This window comes from Scardinius erythrophthalmus (genome assembly GCF_964197995.2).
Source record: "Scardinius erythrophthalmus genome assembly, chromosome: 5".
In the NCBI taxonomy this organism is placed as follows: domain Eukaryota; kingdom Metazoa; phylum Chordata; class Actinopteri; order Cypriniformes; family Leuciscidae; genus Scardinius; species Scardinius erythrophthalmus.
In genome coordinates, this window is record NC_138225.1 from 28,692,150 (window position 1) to 28,710,609 (window position 18,460).

Genomic DNA, 18,460 nt, shown 5'->3' on the forward strand with positions numbered 1-18,460 from the left:
ATGTAAAACAACCTATCACAATTCATTTTGTTTTTACAAATAATTGAAAGACACATTCAATTAATGGTGTGATGCAATTAAGGTACTGATACTACTACTACTACCGTTATTGAGTTAAAGCTATATCAGGTTAAGGCATCGTAACACTTGCAAGTTAAGTTTGCTCTGTCAAACTGCACAAATAGTTTAGGTTTTAAGAATGTGTTTTTAGAATGCTTCGTTTCCAATAACTGGTTCATTTTAACACCATTGTGTTTAAGAGGCATGTGCACTCAGATGTAAACAATCCCAGCATGGATGAGAAGCATGGTGGCACTTTAAAGGGGTGGTTGATTATGATTTCACTTTTCTAACTTTAGTTAGTGTGTAATGTTGCCATTTGAGCATAAACAACATCTGCAAAGTTACAATGCTCAAAGTTCAAAGCAAAGGGAGATATTTGCTTTTAAAGAAATCGTTTTTTAAGGACTACAACAAACGGCTGGTAGAGACTACACGAGCTTCCTCCCGGGTTAGTGACATCACTAACCCTATAATTTACATAAACCCCTCCCCCGGGAACAAGATTTATAGATTATCATGACAGAATATGCTAATCAATGACTAGAAGATAACTACACATCAGCTTCATAAATTCATCAACTAACCATTCAGAAATGTCCTGTTGCTTCTACATGTTGTCACTTCTGCCCCCTGTGCTGAGAGCAGCAGCTCATTTGCATTTAAAGGAACACACACAAAAACGGTGCGTTTTTGCTCACCCTCAAAAAGTGACAATTTTAACATGCTATATAAGAATATCTGTGGGGTATTTTGAGCTAAAACTTCACTTACACACTCTGGGGACATCAGAGACTTATTTTACATCTTGTGAAAAGGGCATTATACCACCCCTTTAAAAACAACAGGCTACGTTTGCTGTGATAAAAGCTTTAGCAATTTTTGTAATGAGAAAATCTGATAGTGTCACATACCTATGCACAAGTGATAGATACATAGAGCTTTTAAGTTGATAAATACTTTATATCGATAGATAGATAGATAGATAGATAGATAGATAGATAGATAGATAGATAGATAGATAGATAGATAGATAGATAGATAGATAGATAGATAGATAGATAGATAGATAGATAGATAGATAGATAGATCATTTTACTGTACTGTAAAAAAAAAACCTATAACCTTGGTTGTGTAAACTTGATGTGTCATCAGAATTTCTAGATGTCTCTTATCTTATAAACTTTGGCAAATCCAGTGATTAGTTCTTCCTCTGAAGCAGTTATTTTATTAGTCCAGAACCTTGTAAATGTGTCTTGGTTTCCAGAAGGACTGATAAAATATCTGTGTGCAAAAAGACAGTCAATCAGATTAGAGTTTGCCAGATCATGCAAGCTTTCAAGTTTTGTGTGTGATATTCATTAGATACTCATTGAACGGACCGTCTGCAGCTGAGACTAGTATAGATATGCCACTCCCGCAACAGCATATCGAAACATATTTATATTTCACTTATTCGCAACATCAGACAGAGAGAAGCGCCACAAAAGACCTGTAAATCTTTGATTGTGAAATTTCCACAATTTCAAAAGCATTTTTTATTGCTTTATATAGTTAATCAGTAATCAAGAATGCAATGTACAGTTTGGGTACATTCAGATTTTATTCTGTATAATAAAGCTTTATCAGTTGCTCCTCAGTCATCACTATAGTGTTTATGACTCTTTCACTTTTAATAGTTTTAAGAAAAAGGCAACAATCACTCCTGTATGATACTGTATGTGTAAGCTGATAAATCCATTATGTAGCGCCTGCCAGTTCAGGCCGTTACGGTCTCTATACATCCTCTCAAAGGTCAGGTTTGAAAATAGAAATGAAGCCACTGTCTGTAATCCGGGACCAGCGTACTGCCATAAGGAAATACAAACCTTTGAAAGATGGCTACATGCTTAAATTATTGATGGAAAACACACATACAGAAAATGTCCTGGTCAGATTATGTATAATTCATGGGGCTCTGCTTAAGTGACTATGAAGATTTGCTGTGTTTTTCACTTGTAATTAAAGAGTGAAATGTGAGTGCTGAGCAGTTTTAAGACTAATCCCTTAATTGCACTATGGGGATTTGCCATTAAAGTGTCTTAAATTCTGTCAGACAGCAGACATTCTCTTCTTTTTTCTTTTTTTCTCTTAGCCCTACATGAGGTCAATCTGTGGTACTAGCACAGTGAATTTCGTTAATGTCAAAGGTAAAATTATCAGAAGCAGATGTGAGGAAATAACAGATGCAAAGACTGAAAAAGGGTCTTATTCAGATGCCTTTTTACATCTGATAATCTCGGTGGAATTTGAGGTTAGTCCGAGTAGCTTCAGACGTCTTTTGCAATCTCATGGACAAAGCGTTAGTCCACAAATCACACTGTAAAACAAAATGGTGAAAGACAGTTAATGGACCATCCCCACGTTCTCTTGATGAAAGCAGAAGTGATGGTTGATTTCTGAGCCAGGATTGCATTATATGATGGCTACTGACCAATCCGAACATGTGGAAATGTAAACAGAAGAAACTTAATGAATAGGTAACTATAGATTATTTTAAAATTAGACAGATAGAGAGAGAGAATGATAGATGCTTCTCCTAATGTGTTTTTTGACCTACCTGAGCTACCGTTTACGCACCAGTCTTTTGCATGCTTTCATTTCGATTCAATATGGATGGTATCCAACGAAAAAATAACATACGATCAATAAATAGAGCCAAATCGCAGACACTGTCCATTTTAAGATCTGTGTCAGGTAAGAGTAATATACTTGTCTAGATTTCGCTGCTCACCCGCTGCTATAAACTCGTGAAGTTTACTTAAATATGTTTTTTATAATAAATAAAAATTATATTAACAAATAATAAATTAAAAGACACAAGGAGTGTTCGACATCGGCTGCGGCAGGATGTAACGGATCGGCGAGAGTAGCCACATACAGGCGGGGAGGAGCTGCAAACGGAGACGTGAAGTCGGACACTTTCTGGTTCCTGTAGTGACCGCTCACGTGGTGTTTGCATACTTTACCACAGCTGAAGTGAAATAAATGCAATATTTGCCAAATAATGTTTCAGAGACATTTTCATTCAATACTTTATGTACTGCTTCATACAGCGTCTGTTTTAACAAGAATAAAGTTAAACATAACTACTATCAATGAAGTGGAGTCTACGTTTTTTAATCAGTTTTAATTTGATAAACATGACACAATATACCATCGCAACTACATGAAAGAGTGTTTACTGTTATAAAAAACTGATTTGTGAGCTTTAGAGGAACTAAAGGTGTTCGAATAAACACGAAACACACATGATCGTTGTCATGCGGTGAATCCGGCCAATCGTGGAACAGCTGTGTCGTCATGAGAGCTCGAGCAGCCGCTCTTGAGAAGCTGCGCTGGCTGAGTTCTCCGGCTACTCTCGAATCGCTCTTGTGGTACTTTGATGGCACACGTCACGTGGCGTCGGCGCTGTATCAAGTCGGACAAAATTTCTAACCGGCATGCACTGCTTCAAGTCAGCCACCGATCGGTCTGCCCAGAGCTGCATGAAGTCGAACAAGCCTACATACTTCATACATGATGCCCGCAAGAACAGCACATGACCTTCTGTAACGCCCACATCTAGAAAACACACACTCGACCTCTGTAATAAACACGGGGGTGTTAGTCTCGTCCGAATCGGTACATGAAATCACAGATGTCGAGTGATAAGAATTGTAACTAGTCCCGTCTAAATAAGGCTTAAAGGAGTAGTTCACTTTAAAATGAAAATTAGCCCATGATTTACTCTCCCTCAAGCCATCCTAGGTGTATGTGACTTTCTTCTTTCAGACGAATACAAAAAAACACACTGACGCTTCTGAGCTTTATAATGGCAGTGCTTTGCAACCATCAGATTGAAGCTCAAAAAAGTGCATCCATCCAGTATAAAAGAACTCCACACGACTCCGGGGGGTTAATAAAGGCCTTATGAAGCAAAGCTTTGAGTTTGTGTAAGAAAAATATTCATATTTAAAACGTTACAAAGTACAATTTTACAAAATACAGCTTTTGTAACATTTAATAAAACTTAACTTTTTAATAAAAGTTAAAGTAAAATAACTAGTTTCTGGCCAAACGAACATACGGATTTGACTTAAGTGTAAAGCACAACTTATGCGAGTACTGCGATATACTGCTGATATTTACACTACGCCATGACGCACTTCGCTACTTCCGACGTCGTAAGTTGCACTTTATACGCAAGTAGACTGCGTTTGGCCGGAAGCTAGAATTTTACTTTGAGCGTGAATATTTTTCTTACACAAACTCATCGCTTTGCTTCATAAGGCCTTTATTAACCCCCCGGAGTCGTGTGGAGTTCTTATATAATGGATGGATGCACTTTTTTGTGCTTCAATCTGATGGTTGCAATGCACTGCCATTATAAAGCTCAGAAGCGTCAGTGTGTTTATTAATATAACTTCGGGTGAGTAAATCATGGGCTAATTTTCATTTTAAAGTGAATTACTCCTTTAAGAACTTAAAAACATAGTGATTAACAGCATCATTTATAATAAGTCATTGCTGTAAATATTTTAACACTTTGTAAAGGTAAAATGACGTGAACACTATCAAAATGAATTATGTTCTTTGGCATTCAATGACATGCTTTTTAATGACAACATAATAATAATTATTGTTGTTGTTATTGTAATTATTACCTATAATTTTTATTATAATTATTAAATGTTTTAATATTTGAATAATATTTTATTATATTTATTATAATAGAATATAATTCACAATAATGTTCGGGTAAGGTTTATTTGATATTCATTTTATTCGATGGGGTAAGTGACTTGGATAGTTAATAGGCGGCCCAAAAAATAACCAGTTCCATACAGTGTGACAAAAAAAGTGATTTCGCTCTTGCATTCATTGAAAATGTAGCTTGTTACTTGAAAAGCTACACTTTTGAAAATTAGCTGAAATATTGTCATGATACTCAATTTAGAGGTTTATTTTAGCCTGTAATACAACCTTGTAAACATTTAATAGATACAATATGTGATGACAATATACATTTTAATTTCAAGTGCGACACAGCTTTTTGAAATCAGTTTCGTGCACAATTACACCATGACAATCTGATTTAGTCTGGGCAAAGGTCCATGCTCATCACAGAAGGGCCTTTCTCACACCTCCCACATGGGAGTTAAAGAGGCATCCTGCACTGGCCCTGTAAAATAACACTTAGCTCTGCCAGTACATGCTCAACTCACTGCCACTTAATCCAGTCCGTCAGCTCAAGTACCCGATCAAATGCCATTAGGAGGAACTCCATCAAGGAAAGACAAAGATCAGCTCTTCATATTAGCTTACACATCTCATTATGTCAGCTGAGCGTGTGTGTGTGTGTGTGTGTGTGTGTGTGTGTGTGTGTGTGTGTGTGTGTGTGTGTGTGTAATGGAATGAAAGCAGCACTGGCAGTCGGCCAGTTTGGACCAGTGCCAGTGTGACCAGTCCTGTTGTTCTCTAATTAACTCCTGCTCCCTTGCCTGTGCTTCTCACACACTCACATTCAAACACACAGAGCCACATTAAGCCCAGCAGTTTCCCAGGAGCTCCGGCACCCAGTGCACACACACACACACACACACACACACTTGTTCACACACACTATCAGTGCCACACACAACGAGGGAGCTTCTTGTGATCGATTCTGTTGTCATGGGATTTTTTCCCCAGTATTGATGCTTGTTAATTAGTGGTTTGTTGTTAGCACAGATGGTGATTGTTACCTTCAAAATTATATATTCCTCTAACTTTTTGCTCTTAATCTCCAGTTACGGACAGTGGTCTGTAATAAATATATATATAAACAGCACTCATATATTCTGAAGAAACAAATTCTGTACTTTTACTCTTGTTTTAACCTTACATTAGGGATAATGTAGGTCATTATCGCAAAATATACCCTCACAGGGTGATCAGATCATCTTGAAGGAGTTTATTTTGTGATAATGACCAATATAGTGTATATTATCAAATTTTTTAGTAAGCTGTTTTCCAAATGAATAAATAAATGGACATGAAATATTGATTTTAATTAGTATTTTAGTGAGAATAAAGAGACTGCAGAGTGCTTTGAGAGCCATGAAACTAGCCCAGTCTAGGAAGTTTTTTGCCAGCGTACTGGTTCTCAGCCATTGGCCACAAGATGACTCAAAATGATTCAAAATAAAGAGGAAGCAAGTGTTAAAATAAGACTACTACAACAACTGAAAATCAAAATAGTTCTTATTGTTTTTCACCCCCTCAACAAGAATTGTTTTAAAAGTGCAATTTCTATAACTGGCAAAGTCATATAAATTGATGAAATCTTTTTTTATGAATATACATTTTTATAGTTATGCCAAGTTTTAAAATATGTTATCAGGTATAATATTTTACTTGTGGATAATGGGGGCCATAATACAAAAAATGTTGACAACAGAATGCCACGATTGACAAATCAGAATCGTCTAATAAATTACTCTTTGGAAAGATCATAATAAAAATATGTTTAAAGGGGCACTAATATTTACACCTTAAGTTATTTTACTTTGCCTTTATTTTCCCCTTACATCTGTGCTGCTAGCCAAGCTTTTGAATGAGCACGCCCATTAGTATAACACCGAGTGTGTATTATTTGTAGTGTCTCAGAGGTCACGAGGTATAGAAGTAAAAACATTTCCAAACTTTTAGGTCAACAGTCGGTCCCTGCTGAGCTTCCAGGTTTTAGTATGGCATGTAACAGCTCTAGATTGCCTGAAGCTCCATTTTAACTGGGTTCAAAGTCATATCCCAGCTCCCCCTTCATTGTTTTTGTCAAAGTGAGCGGTGTGTGTGTGTGTGTGTGTGTTTGTGTGTGTGTTTTCAGTCACAAAGAATGTCACCCTGTCACCAGCCCACGTACCTGATTTGAGGATTGTGAAACATGTCTCTCTTGGACATTAATTGTACAACACAAAAAAAGTAGGTTTTTTTTTTCTTACTCCCAATCTGGGAGTCAGTGTCCCTGATTTTCTGGACCCCTGGTCAGGAGAGGTCTGGTTTTGTACTGAAAGCCCTGGTAAAAATGTCTTGGTAGAAGCTGAACATTTCAGTTGTGTGTGATAATTTATTGTGTTGTCAAGAGCTCCCTCTACTGAAATCCCGGTGAGATACTTCTTTCAGTATTAGAGTGATATACTGAGATCAAGATTAAAAGCATATTTTACTTTACATTTCCTGCTTTTGATGAGTTCTGCAAATAAATTAGATTATAAAACATGCAAGTAATGTCACTGGCATATTTTGTTTGTAATTCATCCATTTTATTTTTGTGTCCATACATGTTGAACCAGTAGTTGCTGAAAGTTGAGTCAGGGTGTGAACACAGAGTGTAACAGCAGCCTTGGGGGATTGACACTATAAGCAGCTTGTGTCATTCGAAACTACAAGGAATCATTGAGACGCTTTATAATGATCATACACGTGCTCAGCAACTGAGTTGATCAGTAAGGAAGATCAGTAATGGCTTAGACATGTGACTTGTGTGCAGATAACGAGGGAGGTTTAAATCAGTGAACAATTGTTTACACTAGTGATTTAGTTATATTTATAATTTTTATAATTTAATACACAGTTTGTATCACACATTATGTCATTAGCACAATAAATGCAATTGGAAAGTGAATTATTTGGATTGTCTCCCATTGTCCCTTTGCACTCAAGCAGCTGAACTCCATGTTTGTTTAAAACCTGTTTATCATATTCTCCAGCATGGTTTGAGAATATCTGTTATTTAAATAGTGACCTAGAGATAGTGGAGAATCTTTAATATTTCCGATTCATTTTTTAATTTACGTTATAAACTGAATTCTAAATCTTTCTGTCCCTTTTCGGGTATAAATTAGATTTTGAATCTCAGCTCGGCAGTGCAGTCACATGCTTTTGGACAACACTGTATGTAATTTAACAAAAAAGATTATGCCATATAATCAGTGATTTCAAATTCATATAAATCATGTAAGTCACACCAAGATGTAGATTTACGTGAGTCTTGTGAGACTACATGCATCAGTGCTCTGCATTCCTGCAGTCATGATGCTGGGAATAGACCTAATATGACCATAATGGACCACTCAAAGGTGAAGCAGTGCTCTAATGTATTTTCCATCAGTTAATATTTAATGCAACATTGTAGACGTCATTAATTACCCCTTTACTGGTCACCCTAGCTTAGTGATGACCTCTGATTACATCACCTCAATCTTAATGAATCTCTAATTTACTGTTATAGCTCCTGGCACCTCAAGTGAAGATGGCAGAGTGGTGGATAGATAAAAGTGAGCAATGTATTTAAGATGTGGAAAAATTCACCTGATATTGTTTAAAAATGCTATTTTAAAACGTTTCTTTAGTCTTGATCAAATATTTCAAACCAATCTGGGTTTTGGAATGTATATTTTCCCTGATTTATCCCAGAATGTTCTCTTGTCTTACTTGCGCAACATCTGCATTTAAATCTGCATACTTTAAGAGGAGTTACACATGTAACACGTTCTGTGCCTGTTTCGTTAGGGTTTACATTATGTCGCTCAACAACTTGCCACACAGTTGATCTGCACAAACAGATTAAACCCGCACATATGGACAACCACTTACTTAGCAAGGGTAGATTTGTAGAAGGGTAGAACAGACTGATTCAAATGTCACCTTTATTGCCATACATCTTGAAATTATGAAGCACATAGATTTTGACATATCAGTTGCAGGTAACTTGACAGGATTTACTGCATTTTAGAGCTTCATTCATACGATTTTCTTTGTTTGCTTGTCGTATTTCGAACAGAACATGTTTTATTCGTGCCGCAAGCTTGGAAATGTCACATATGGGTGAAAGCCTGTTGTGTCGCATTCACACTTTAAACCCACTGTACCTTTTTCCGAGGCATTGATTGCATTGGTCCTTTAATATTGGTGACAGCTAATACACTCCTAAATGATCGGTTATTATCTCCGGGGCCTTGTTCCATGTGCCCCGCTGTTTCCAAAGGTCATCCCTCTGTCTTCCTGTATCGACCTGCCCGCCTGTTAACGTGGCCTAAGACTTATTGAAAGTGAAGGTTGAGGAACATATTTCCATCAGGTCGCAGTCTTCTCCTTCACTAGATGGCTTTTAAAAGGCTCTTTTGAGCATGTCTTTTCAGAGAGCAGGGACAGGATGAGAAAACATAATGGATATGCCAATAAATTGAAAAGCGCCCTTAAAATGCATGTGGTTTCCCACTGGTGTGGATGTATTAGCGTCCAGCCTTAATATAATGCATTTAACGATAGATGGGGTGTCTTGCATATGCTTCACATTTTAGAACTTCATAACTGTAATAACTCAAAGCAAAATCCTCACAATACTAAAGAAGCATCTTCTTTTTCATTTCACAGCTATACGAACTGGACGATGATGAAAAAAGGAAGGAGTTTCTTGACGATCTCTTCAGTTTCATGCAAAAAAGAGGTGAGTCTTGTTATGTACAGCTATTCAGATCACGAATGGCAGAAGCACACACCCCTTCACACCCACATTGCAAAACCACATGTTGCCTTTAGATGATAAGGCTCACAAATGGTAATTATAGTACTTGCTGGTGATATTTTAGCCATATTCCATATCGTAAAATTGTATTCACCGATCTTCATAGCAAAGCAATTAACAAAACATGTTTTTACAAATAAATAAAAGGTTTTCAGTAGCCTTTTTTTTTAAGAATTAATATAACGAGGATCTCATTTCATAAGAGCAATTGGAATAAGTAGGTTTGATATAATTGTGTGCCACCTGTGTTTGGAAACAAAGCATCATAAATGTCTACGCACCCATCTGCAGTCTTGCCAACAATAGAAATGCAGGGTTTATTGTTTTGGTAAAGGCTGAGAATGTGTAGATACTATTGTGATAGGCTTTTTCAGGTTTCCTGCTTGAACCGTCCATTTCTCTGAAGTGTTGCTGCCACCGTGGCGTGTCTCTGCCCCTGATGCTATCTGAAACAACGGCTTCTGCTGTTTGTTTTATAATTACTCTCAGATCATGTGAAAATATCCCTGAGGGGATGACCTTGCCACTGTGGGGAAGGCAGCATCCTGGTATTATGTTAGCCGCCATAGCATAATGATTTTTTTTTTTTTTTTTTTGCTTTATTGAGGAGGGAGGTACATCATCGGATAGGTTTTTCCCACCGAGGTGCTTTAGCCGACATCAGTCTCCGATATTTTATAGAGGAAATAGAGGAACATTATTGACCTTGCATAATATGAGGAAGTTTGCAGCTTTTGAAGACTTTCCAAGACAGGACAAAGCTATTTTAAGCACACAGGACTGTTTTTGTTGTAATATGTTACAAAACCTCTGTTTTGGTAATATGGTGTATTTTCACTATCATTTCGGTTTACGTCCAAGTTGATTTTGTTTCCGTAAACTTGTTACACTTTTGTAGTATCTATGTGAGCAATCAATGTATTTGATTATTTTCATAATACAATCAAATTTAAAGATGATATATTTCTAAATAAAATAAAATATAATAATAAATATATAATATATGCTAAATTAGAAAAAGTTAGTAATATTTCAGAATATTACTGTTTTTATTGTATTTTTGATCAAATAAATGTTTTGAAATTCTTTCAAAAACGGTAAAAAATCGTAACTGCTCCAAAATTTTTGAATGGTAGTGTATGTAAACAAAGTAATACATCAGCTTCCAAATAGAATAGAATACTGTATGTAATATAGAATTCGGTTCTTCAGAGGATTTTCCTCCTTTTAGTTGTCATTTAAATTTATCTTTTTACTTTTAAAAAGTTTACTTTTTACGTTTTATTCTACAGGGTGGGCCATTTATATGGATACACCGTAATAACATGGGAATGGTTGGTGATATTAAAGTCCTGTTTGTGGCACATTAGTATATGTGAGGGGGCAAACTCCTCAAGATGGGTGGTGACCATCACATATACTAATGTGCCACAAACAGGACTTTAAGATCACCAACCATTCCCATGTTAATGCGGTGTATCCATTTAAATGGCCCACCCTGTACATTAAAAGCCATAGCTGTAATATAACATATACAGCCAATATCACACCACTTTTGTTTGAAATGTACTTTGAGTATGATTGACTGAAAAGTTTTATTATGAACTTGTCAGGCGCAGTGGTCTGTAAGACAAACAAAAACTGCAGCAGATTGTTTTCTGAGAAAGAAGAATTGAGCAAGAAACGCTCTCTTAATCCATGAACAATGATGTGCTTTTCTAACAGTTGTGACTGTGGCTTCCTTACACATTACACTAAAGGTACTTGGCAGGATCTCAATAAAATCCTTGCAGATTTTCAGTAACACAATATATTATTACTGAATTGCTCACAACATTGTGACAGCTGGCTATTCAGAGCTCACTTCATGCTTTTGTCCATATGCGCTACATATTAGTGCTATGATGTTGTTGTTGTTGTTGTTGTTACAAGTTTTACATCCAAGAAGGGGAGATATTCAGTGTTGTGTGTGAAAATGAACAGTATTGGATTACTTTAATTTTTTATAATAAATGAGTATATTATATATTTATTCATAATTTAATTAATTAATTTGATAAATGTTGTTTCCCTTTCAAAAAGATGCCATGTTAAAATGAATAGAGGAAAAATAAAAAATAAAAGATTTTGAAAATAGTCATAAAATAAACTCATAATAAGCCTTTTAATAAGTCAAAATTACTAGTAAAATGAAAATGCAATCGTAGCATTATTAATTATAATCCATTATAATTAGTTACTTTTGTGTCTTTTTTTAATCAGTCAAACGTACTGTATTTGAGAGCAAAAATAATTATATTGTATATAAAAAATGCACATAAAAAGTCTTCTTAAAGCTGTTTTAATTACAAAAATAAAGTAATTAATAGCAAACCTCTTTGCAGTGCGAGTACATTATTGTTTGTCTTTGTGTAGTTTTCATCACTCGCGCACAAATTTGCTCTCTGTTCTGCTGTCACTGTTTGTGACTCTAAAACCTTTGCTTGCAGGTTGAAATGTTTTGAACTCAAGTGAAGCTGCTCTTCAGAATGAAAGACCGGTTTCTATTGGTCACTCTCCCTTGGCGCAATAATTCGTCTTCATTGTAAAAAATAAAAACATATTAATGCTTACAATTAAAGTTACAAAAGATAGTCAGTCAAGAGCAGAGAGTGATTTTCTTTGTCTTTTGTTCTTTAATTAACATAACAGACAGCAGCAGGAATATTAGGCTGCTGTCACTTTAAGAGTTTGTGCACGGATCCAGTACACTGTCACACATCATGCGTTTTATCTCAACTATTTACATTCCAAAACGTAAACTGTGTTTAACTGAATACTTGCCAAGACGGCCATTTTGCCAATTTTGTGTGTATTTGACTTTTTAGCGCAGTAAGCCACTCATTTTGGTACTTGCGACTCACAAGCTTTTTGAAAGATGGCTTATGTTGGTGGCACTTCTATAGATCGGTGCACGCTTTAGGTGTGAGTGCAAAACCTGTGGTAATTAGTAAAATTGTGCACAATAGAAGCACTATTTCACCGGAGCGAATGAGACGAGTGACAGTGTGTGTCCACTGGTGCGGAGTGAGTGGAGCTCAGAGGGGTTAATAATAATATTGCAGGAAGTTGATTAGATGGTGATAGAAATGTCTCAATTTAAAAAAAAAAACATAAATATATACAATATGTTTTATATATAAATAAAATATATATAAAAATGGACACTTGTATAACTATAGTAACATTTGCTGACATGTATGTCTAAAATTCATTATATTTATTGATAGATTAGCATAACTAAAAATATCAGGGCGTACGAGTAAATAATGTGTTAAGGTTTCTGCTGATAAAAAGGCTTTGAATCTCTACTTTAATTGTTCTAATCGTCTATTTATTAGCTTAATGTTTCATCTTTACAAACGTTTCTAACTGTTAGTTTAGTTACGAGGACAGAATGCAGAGCTACCGGATTTTCATCATAGAATGGTGGGAGTTATGACACGTAATATGAGTGACAGATCGGACGGATATCATAATTTACTGAAAAATGAAAATAAAGAAAATAAATATATTTATTTATAAAGAAATATTAAGTAAATATGAGAATCCATAATTTTTTCCCCAAATGTGCACACTTTTGGACTAAAAGCCATAATGGATGTTAGATTTGATATAGACATGATTGAATACATCTTGTTATTTCATTTAAAATTCCAATAACTGGTATGGTTTTGCATGGTTGATGTGTATTTCTGACAGAAATTACTGTCACTGTTAACTGTTTTTATCATATACAGTGGTCAAATATTGAAGCTATAGAGCCACAAGTTATTCTAATGATATACAGTTCAAGATTTAATAAGACCGTCATAGTAATATATTCTCTGAACTCGATACCTGATGGATGAACTCAAGCCTCAACAATTGGACTCGATTGTTATTTAATAACACACTGTCAATTGTGATAAAACCTCCAGATGTTATGAACATCGCCATTTTTGATACTGTCGCAGAATGTGGTTGTGACTTCAGCTGTCCGTTCATACAGATATGTATTCAAGCAGATACTTTAATCTGCAGAATGAACGAGACATTTCAAGACTCACTCCTTGCTGTTGATCCCAAACAGCGACTATGAATGCAGCCATCATGGACATTTGTATTACTGATAGATGCATTTTAATTCTTTGCAGTTAGTTTTTTTTTTTTAATCTTTTTATTTATTTTATTTTTATGAGAAAATGTTTGAATAAAACATTGAAATATTAATGGCAGAAGTTACAGTTATTATTTATTGTTAGGGGAAGTAAAGGATTCATCGACCAATCAGAAAATAATTTGATTAATCTTAAAAACAATCAATAGATTATTCGACTAATCGTAAAAAAAAAAAAAAAAAAAAAAAAAATCGTCAGATTAATCGATCATCAAAATAATAGTTAGTTAGTATTATACACAGTAAATCTTTTCTGAAGCTTTCCATACTAGTCACAGTTTCCATACCAGTTTTTTGTAGTATACTTTGTTTATACACCATGTGTGGCCATTTTTGACTAGTCAAACTATCTTTGCAACAGATTTTCTTGTTTTAGCAGAACTTGGCGGTTTGGTTTAATGTTTGATGCCGTCACAGGTCACATGATATCTGATGTGTTTTTCCTGAGAGGCAACAGATGACAGAGAGGACTGAGTTGTCATTTAACTCTGTCTCATCTGTTTGAATTTGTGATGACAGGAATGCAGGCCAGGTTTTATCACGGTTCATGCTGTTGTTATTGCGCCATGGGCTAATCCATCTGAGACAGTCAACGAGGAGTCACCCAGTCTAGTGATGCCATCACATAAAAATGCCTGAATGCAGCGAAATGAAGCTCTTCCCGTCAGCTCAGGCATTAGATCAAATATACTGTAATTAAATCTGCCTCTGCTGCCTCTGTTCTTATGCTTGATGTATAAATCTGTATTGATCTGTATAGAACACCTAATGCACTCATCAAGGGTTCACTTACTTTTATACAGATTGGATAAAACATGTAAATGTTTATACAGTTTTTAATGCACCTGGGGTATTTTAAACAAACATTCATTTAACTATCAGTTCATGCTTTCTGTGATTGACACTTTAATCTTAAAAAAATAAATCTTTTTTTATGTTATGGATAAATGAATCTCTCAGCACATAATCCAGGTTTTCCTGCTGTACTTGTTTTACTGTTGTGTTGTCAATCATGTTTCCATGGTGTTAAATGACCGAGTGGCTCTCATAGCTGTTTTATCACACTGACAGCATGGGAACTCCCATTTAACATTCTCCATATTAAGTATTGAAACTCATTATGGTGATTTGTGAATGATAGTTGGAGCTGTTTGTTAACTGAGATGAGACCACTGTGACAGAGATTCACGATACATGTTCACTTAGTAGATGCTAATAGACCGGGGCGGTTCTTGGGTCACTGGGTATCTGGGGCTTATGAGGCTGAAGTATAGAAACAGATTGTGCCTCTGCAAGTCTACACCTACCGTCTAAACATAGATGTTGCATATGGATATGTGTTATTTTTGGCAATCAAAAAGTCAAAGTTACAGTAGTACTATGGGATATTTTGTCAGTGACTGTGGTTAAATTCCTCAGATCTGATTGTACACGTTGTTGTCATAGGTCCGTTTTCCTTCGCTGGGGAGCTTCAAATTTCTGCGTGTGCTTCAACAGGGACAGGTGATAATTTGATAATCCTGAGTGTACTTTTTTGTACTCGAGCAAAATCGCTTGCTCCGGTGAAATTTTCAAATATGCTGCCCTCACTGACATGGATTGCAGCACATCGTTAGTGGTTTTTCTTGTTTGAAATTTGGTAGGGATCATATTACAAGCGACATACTGCATATTATAAATGACATTTCAAGACATATTTGGATTGAATAAGATTAATGGCATGTTGCAATTTGAGCCGAAAACACAAACAGCTAATATCACATTACAGCTCTTATTAAAAGATGTACTTGCTGAGAGTTTTTTCCCTGACTTTCCTGAACTTTATTATCGCAGCTCTTTGACACGTTGACAACAGGTTTCCCTGGCGAATACTATCTGTATCACTGACATTCTGTAATCAGGCAGGTTTTGTTGTGATTAAGATTTTGCCTTTTACTTTAGGTTTTTTTGTTCCAGCTGGGGGTTCACAAATCCCTAGGGGTTGATAATAATATTGCAGGAAGTTGATTAGATGGTGATAGAAATGTCTTAATTTAAAAAAACATAAATACAGTATATACAATATGTTTTATATATAAATAAAATATATATAAAAATTGACACTTTTAGTAACATTTTATAACTATAGTAACATTTGTAAAATTCATTATATTTATTGACAGATTAGCATAGCTAAAAATATTAGGGCATACAAGTAAATAATTAATGTCTTAAGGTTTCAGATGATAAAAAGGCTTTGAACCTCTGCTTTAGAATTTTCTCTTACTCTTTTTGTCTTTGGCCATGGCCAGTGTAATGCTTTTGCCAACATTTAGCATTTTGGCTTCATGACTATAAAAACATTTGGTCAAATAGTGTATGGTAACATTTAAATGTACTGCTTATTATTATTATTTATTGTAATAATGTTTTATCATTTTTTTGCCATTTTTATTTGACTATTATCACTAAGGTTTTTCTCAACTTGAGTTTTTTTTTTTTTTTTGCAATTTATTGCAAGATGTTCTTAAGGGAACGTCTGCATAAATGAATTTTGTTGTCATCAGTTCTCTCTTAAATTTACATATTAACTAAATGTCTGTAAAGCGATCAATAGCCTGATTTTTTTGTGTGTTTGACATGAGCAAGATGAATGACAGGATGCAAAGATCCACCTGCCATTATTTGGGTAGGTACATTTTAGCAGTACAGTATAATAGAGGAAAGGTCAGTGATCAGTGATACCAAGTTCATATTTAGATCGTTGACAAGTATTGGTTACTGTGCAATCTGAGCTTCAACCTAGCAAAGATTTCAGAATGCAAGTAGGACACGCGTCTTGTATATATTTTGACGTGCAGTGTAAATAATGGCACAGAATGTTGTGCACATATCTAAAAGGCAAGAATTTTGAGTTTTAACATTTATTAAAAACAGTTTCTGGTTCTAGCAAATCTTAAAGTGATAGTTCACCCCAAAATGAAAAATCTATCATCATTTACCCTCATGCTGTTGTTCTATCGAATACAAAGAGATATTTTTTTATCAATTATAAAGAAAGGGAAGAATTAGAGCTATCATATTTAAGAAAATGTAATTTAAGTAGTTCAAATGGCCCTGAAAAGTAATCCAAATGAGTCTATATTTTTAAGCCATACAATAACTGTGCCTAAGAAAAAGCCAAAATGCACAAAGTAAAATTAAGTCTGAAATTAATACTTTTATTCACCTAGGATGCATTCAGTTGATTAAAATAGATAGTAAAGTTATTTATAATGTTACAAAATATTTCTATTTTAAATGAATGCTTTTCTTTTGAACTTTATATTTTTCAAAGAATCCTGAAAAAAAATGTCACCGTTTCCACAACATTGATAATAAAAAAAAGTGAATCTCCAATCATGTGAAATGGAAGATGGAAAAACGACTGCTGAAAATCCAGCTTTGCCATCATAAGTTTAAATTACATTCTGAAATATATTTAAATACAAAACATTTGAAATTGTAATAATATTTCACAATATTACTGGTTTTCCTGTTAGAGAGAATTTTGGATAGTTGCAAATGCAAAATGTTTCCCTCCCAGAAAGAAGTTCCACATCAGTTCAGTCACAGGATCAAGTAACAGCTTGACGATAGTAAGAAAATGAAAACTTTGGTTGAAATCTTCTCAGCTTCACTATGTGTCCGGAACACATTAAAAACCAATACACGAAAGGTTCTCCCCCGCTGTGAGTGAATTCGTGCCAGGACTGTTGTCCCCTGTAGGCCTGGCCTGAGACCAGAGGTCATTGGCCTTCCCAGTGTCCCCCGGACCTTGCCATCATCAATCATAACCTGTCAAATACGAATCGTTTGTCGCAAGCCCCTGTGTGTACTGAGATGGCCGTATCTTTTTTCACATCAAAATGGCTGCCTCTATTTCACAGCTCAACACAAACAGTCCTGTGTTTAACTCCGCTCATGGAAGAATGTAGATGATATTCCCTGCTCCCCCAGAGAGCTTTATATAGAGAGAAGTATTTATGACCAGCTGTTTAAGACCTGTAAATGAAACGTGTACTGCAAATTATACCTCTGTCAAAATGGAGATATCATGATGTGATTCCAGAAGTTTTCAGAAACAGGCTGTTGTTTTATGGTGCTGCTGCTGCTATGAAACCCTCTTTGTTTGACACTAGCTCTACTATGGTTGTCTCGTTATATGAAGAGAAATGAGATTTAAACAACTGATGTAAATCACTTAATTGTATCCTTTTCTTTTAAGTTGCCTTGATGGCTTCTAAAGAATAAATACATCCATCGTGGAAGAGACTTGGAGTGATGGGCTCATTTACGACCCCTGATCTTAAAGCAATAGGAACAATGCGAGTGTTATTGCCCATTGTAAACTGATAAATTCCCACTTTGATTCATGATTCCCACAGGGAGGCAACAATAAATTGATCACATCTTAGGGCAGCATCAGCACTTTCTTTTGAATAAATCAATATTTGACGCTTTCATAATTACCTGAAATACTAATGAAGAGAATGAAAGGCCATCAGCGGCCTTGAAGAACAAGTCTTTTAGGGCGTTTTCACACCGGGCTCGTTTGCTGCGGTCCGAGGCCAATTGTTCCCGGCGCCCCCCGCAGT

At 35.5% G+C, this 18,460-nt stretch overlaps 1 protein-coding gene across 2 annotated transcripts in view; it reads left to right on the top strand.

The window, feature by feature from the left end:
- The window catches only part of arid3c (AT rich interactive domain 3C (BRIGHT-like)), an 83,357-nt gene that overhangs the window by 42,339 nt on the left and 22,558 nt on the right, over positions 1-18,460 (top strand). For both annotated transcript variants that reach the window (XM_081366653.1, XM_081366654.1), the window contains one exon: positions 9,496-9,568. In XM_081366653.1, coding sequence (XP_081222779.1) covers positions 9,496-9,568 — 73 coding nt within the window. The remainder of the gene's footprint in view (positions 1-9,495; positions 9,569-18,460) is intronic.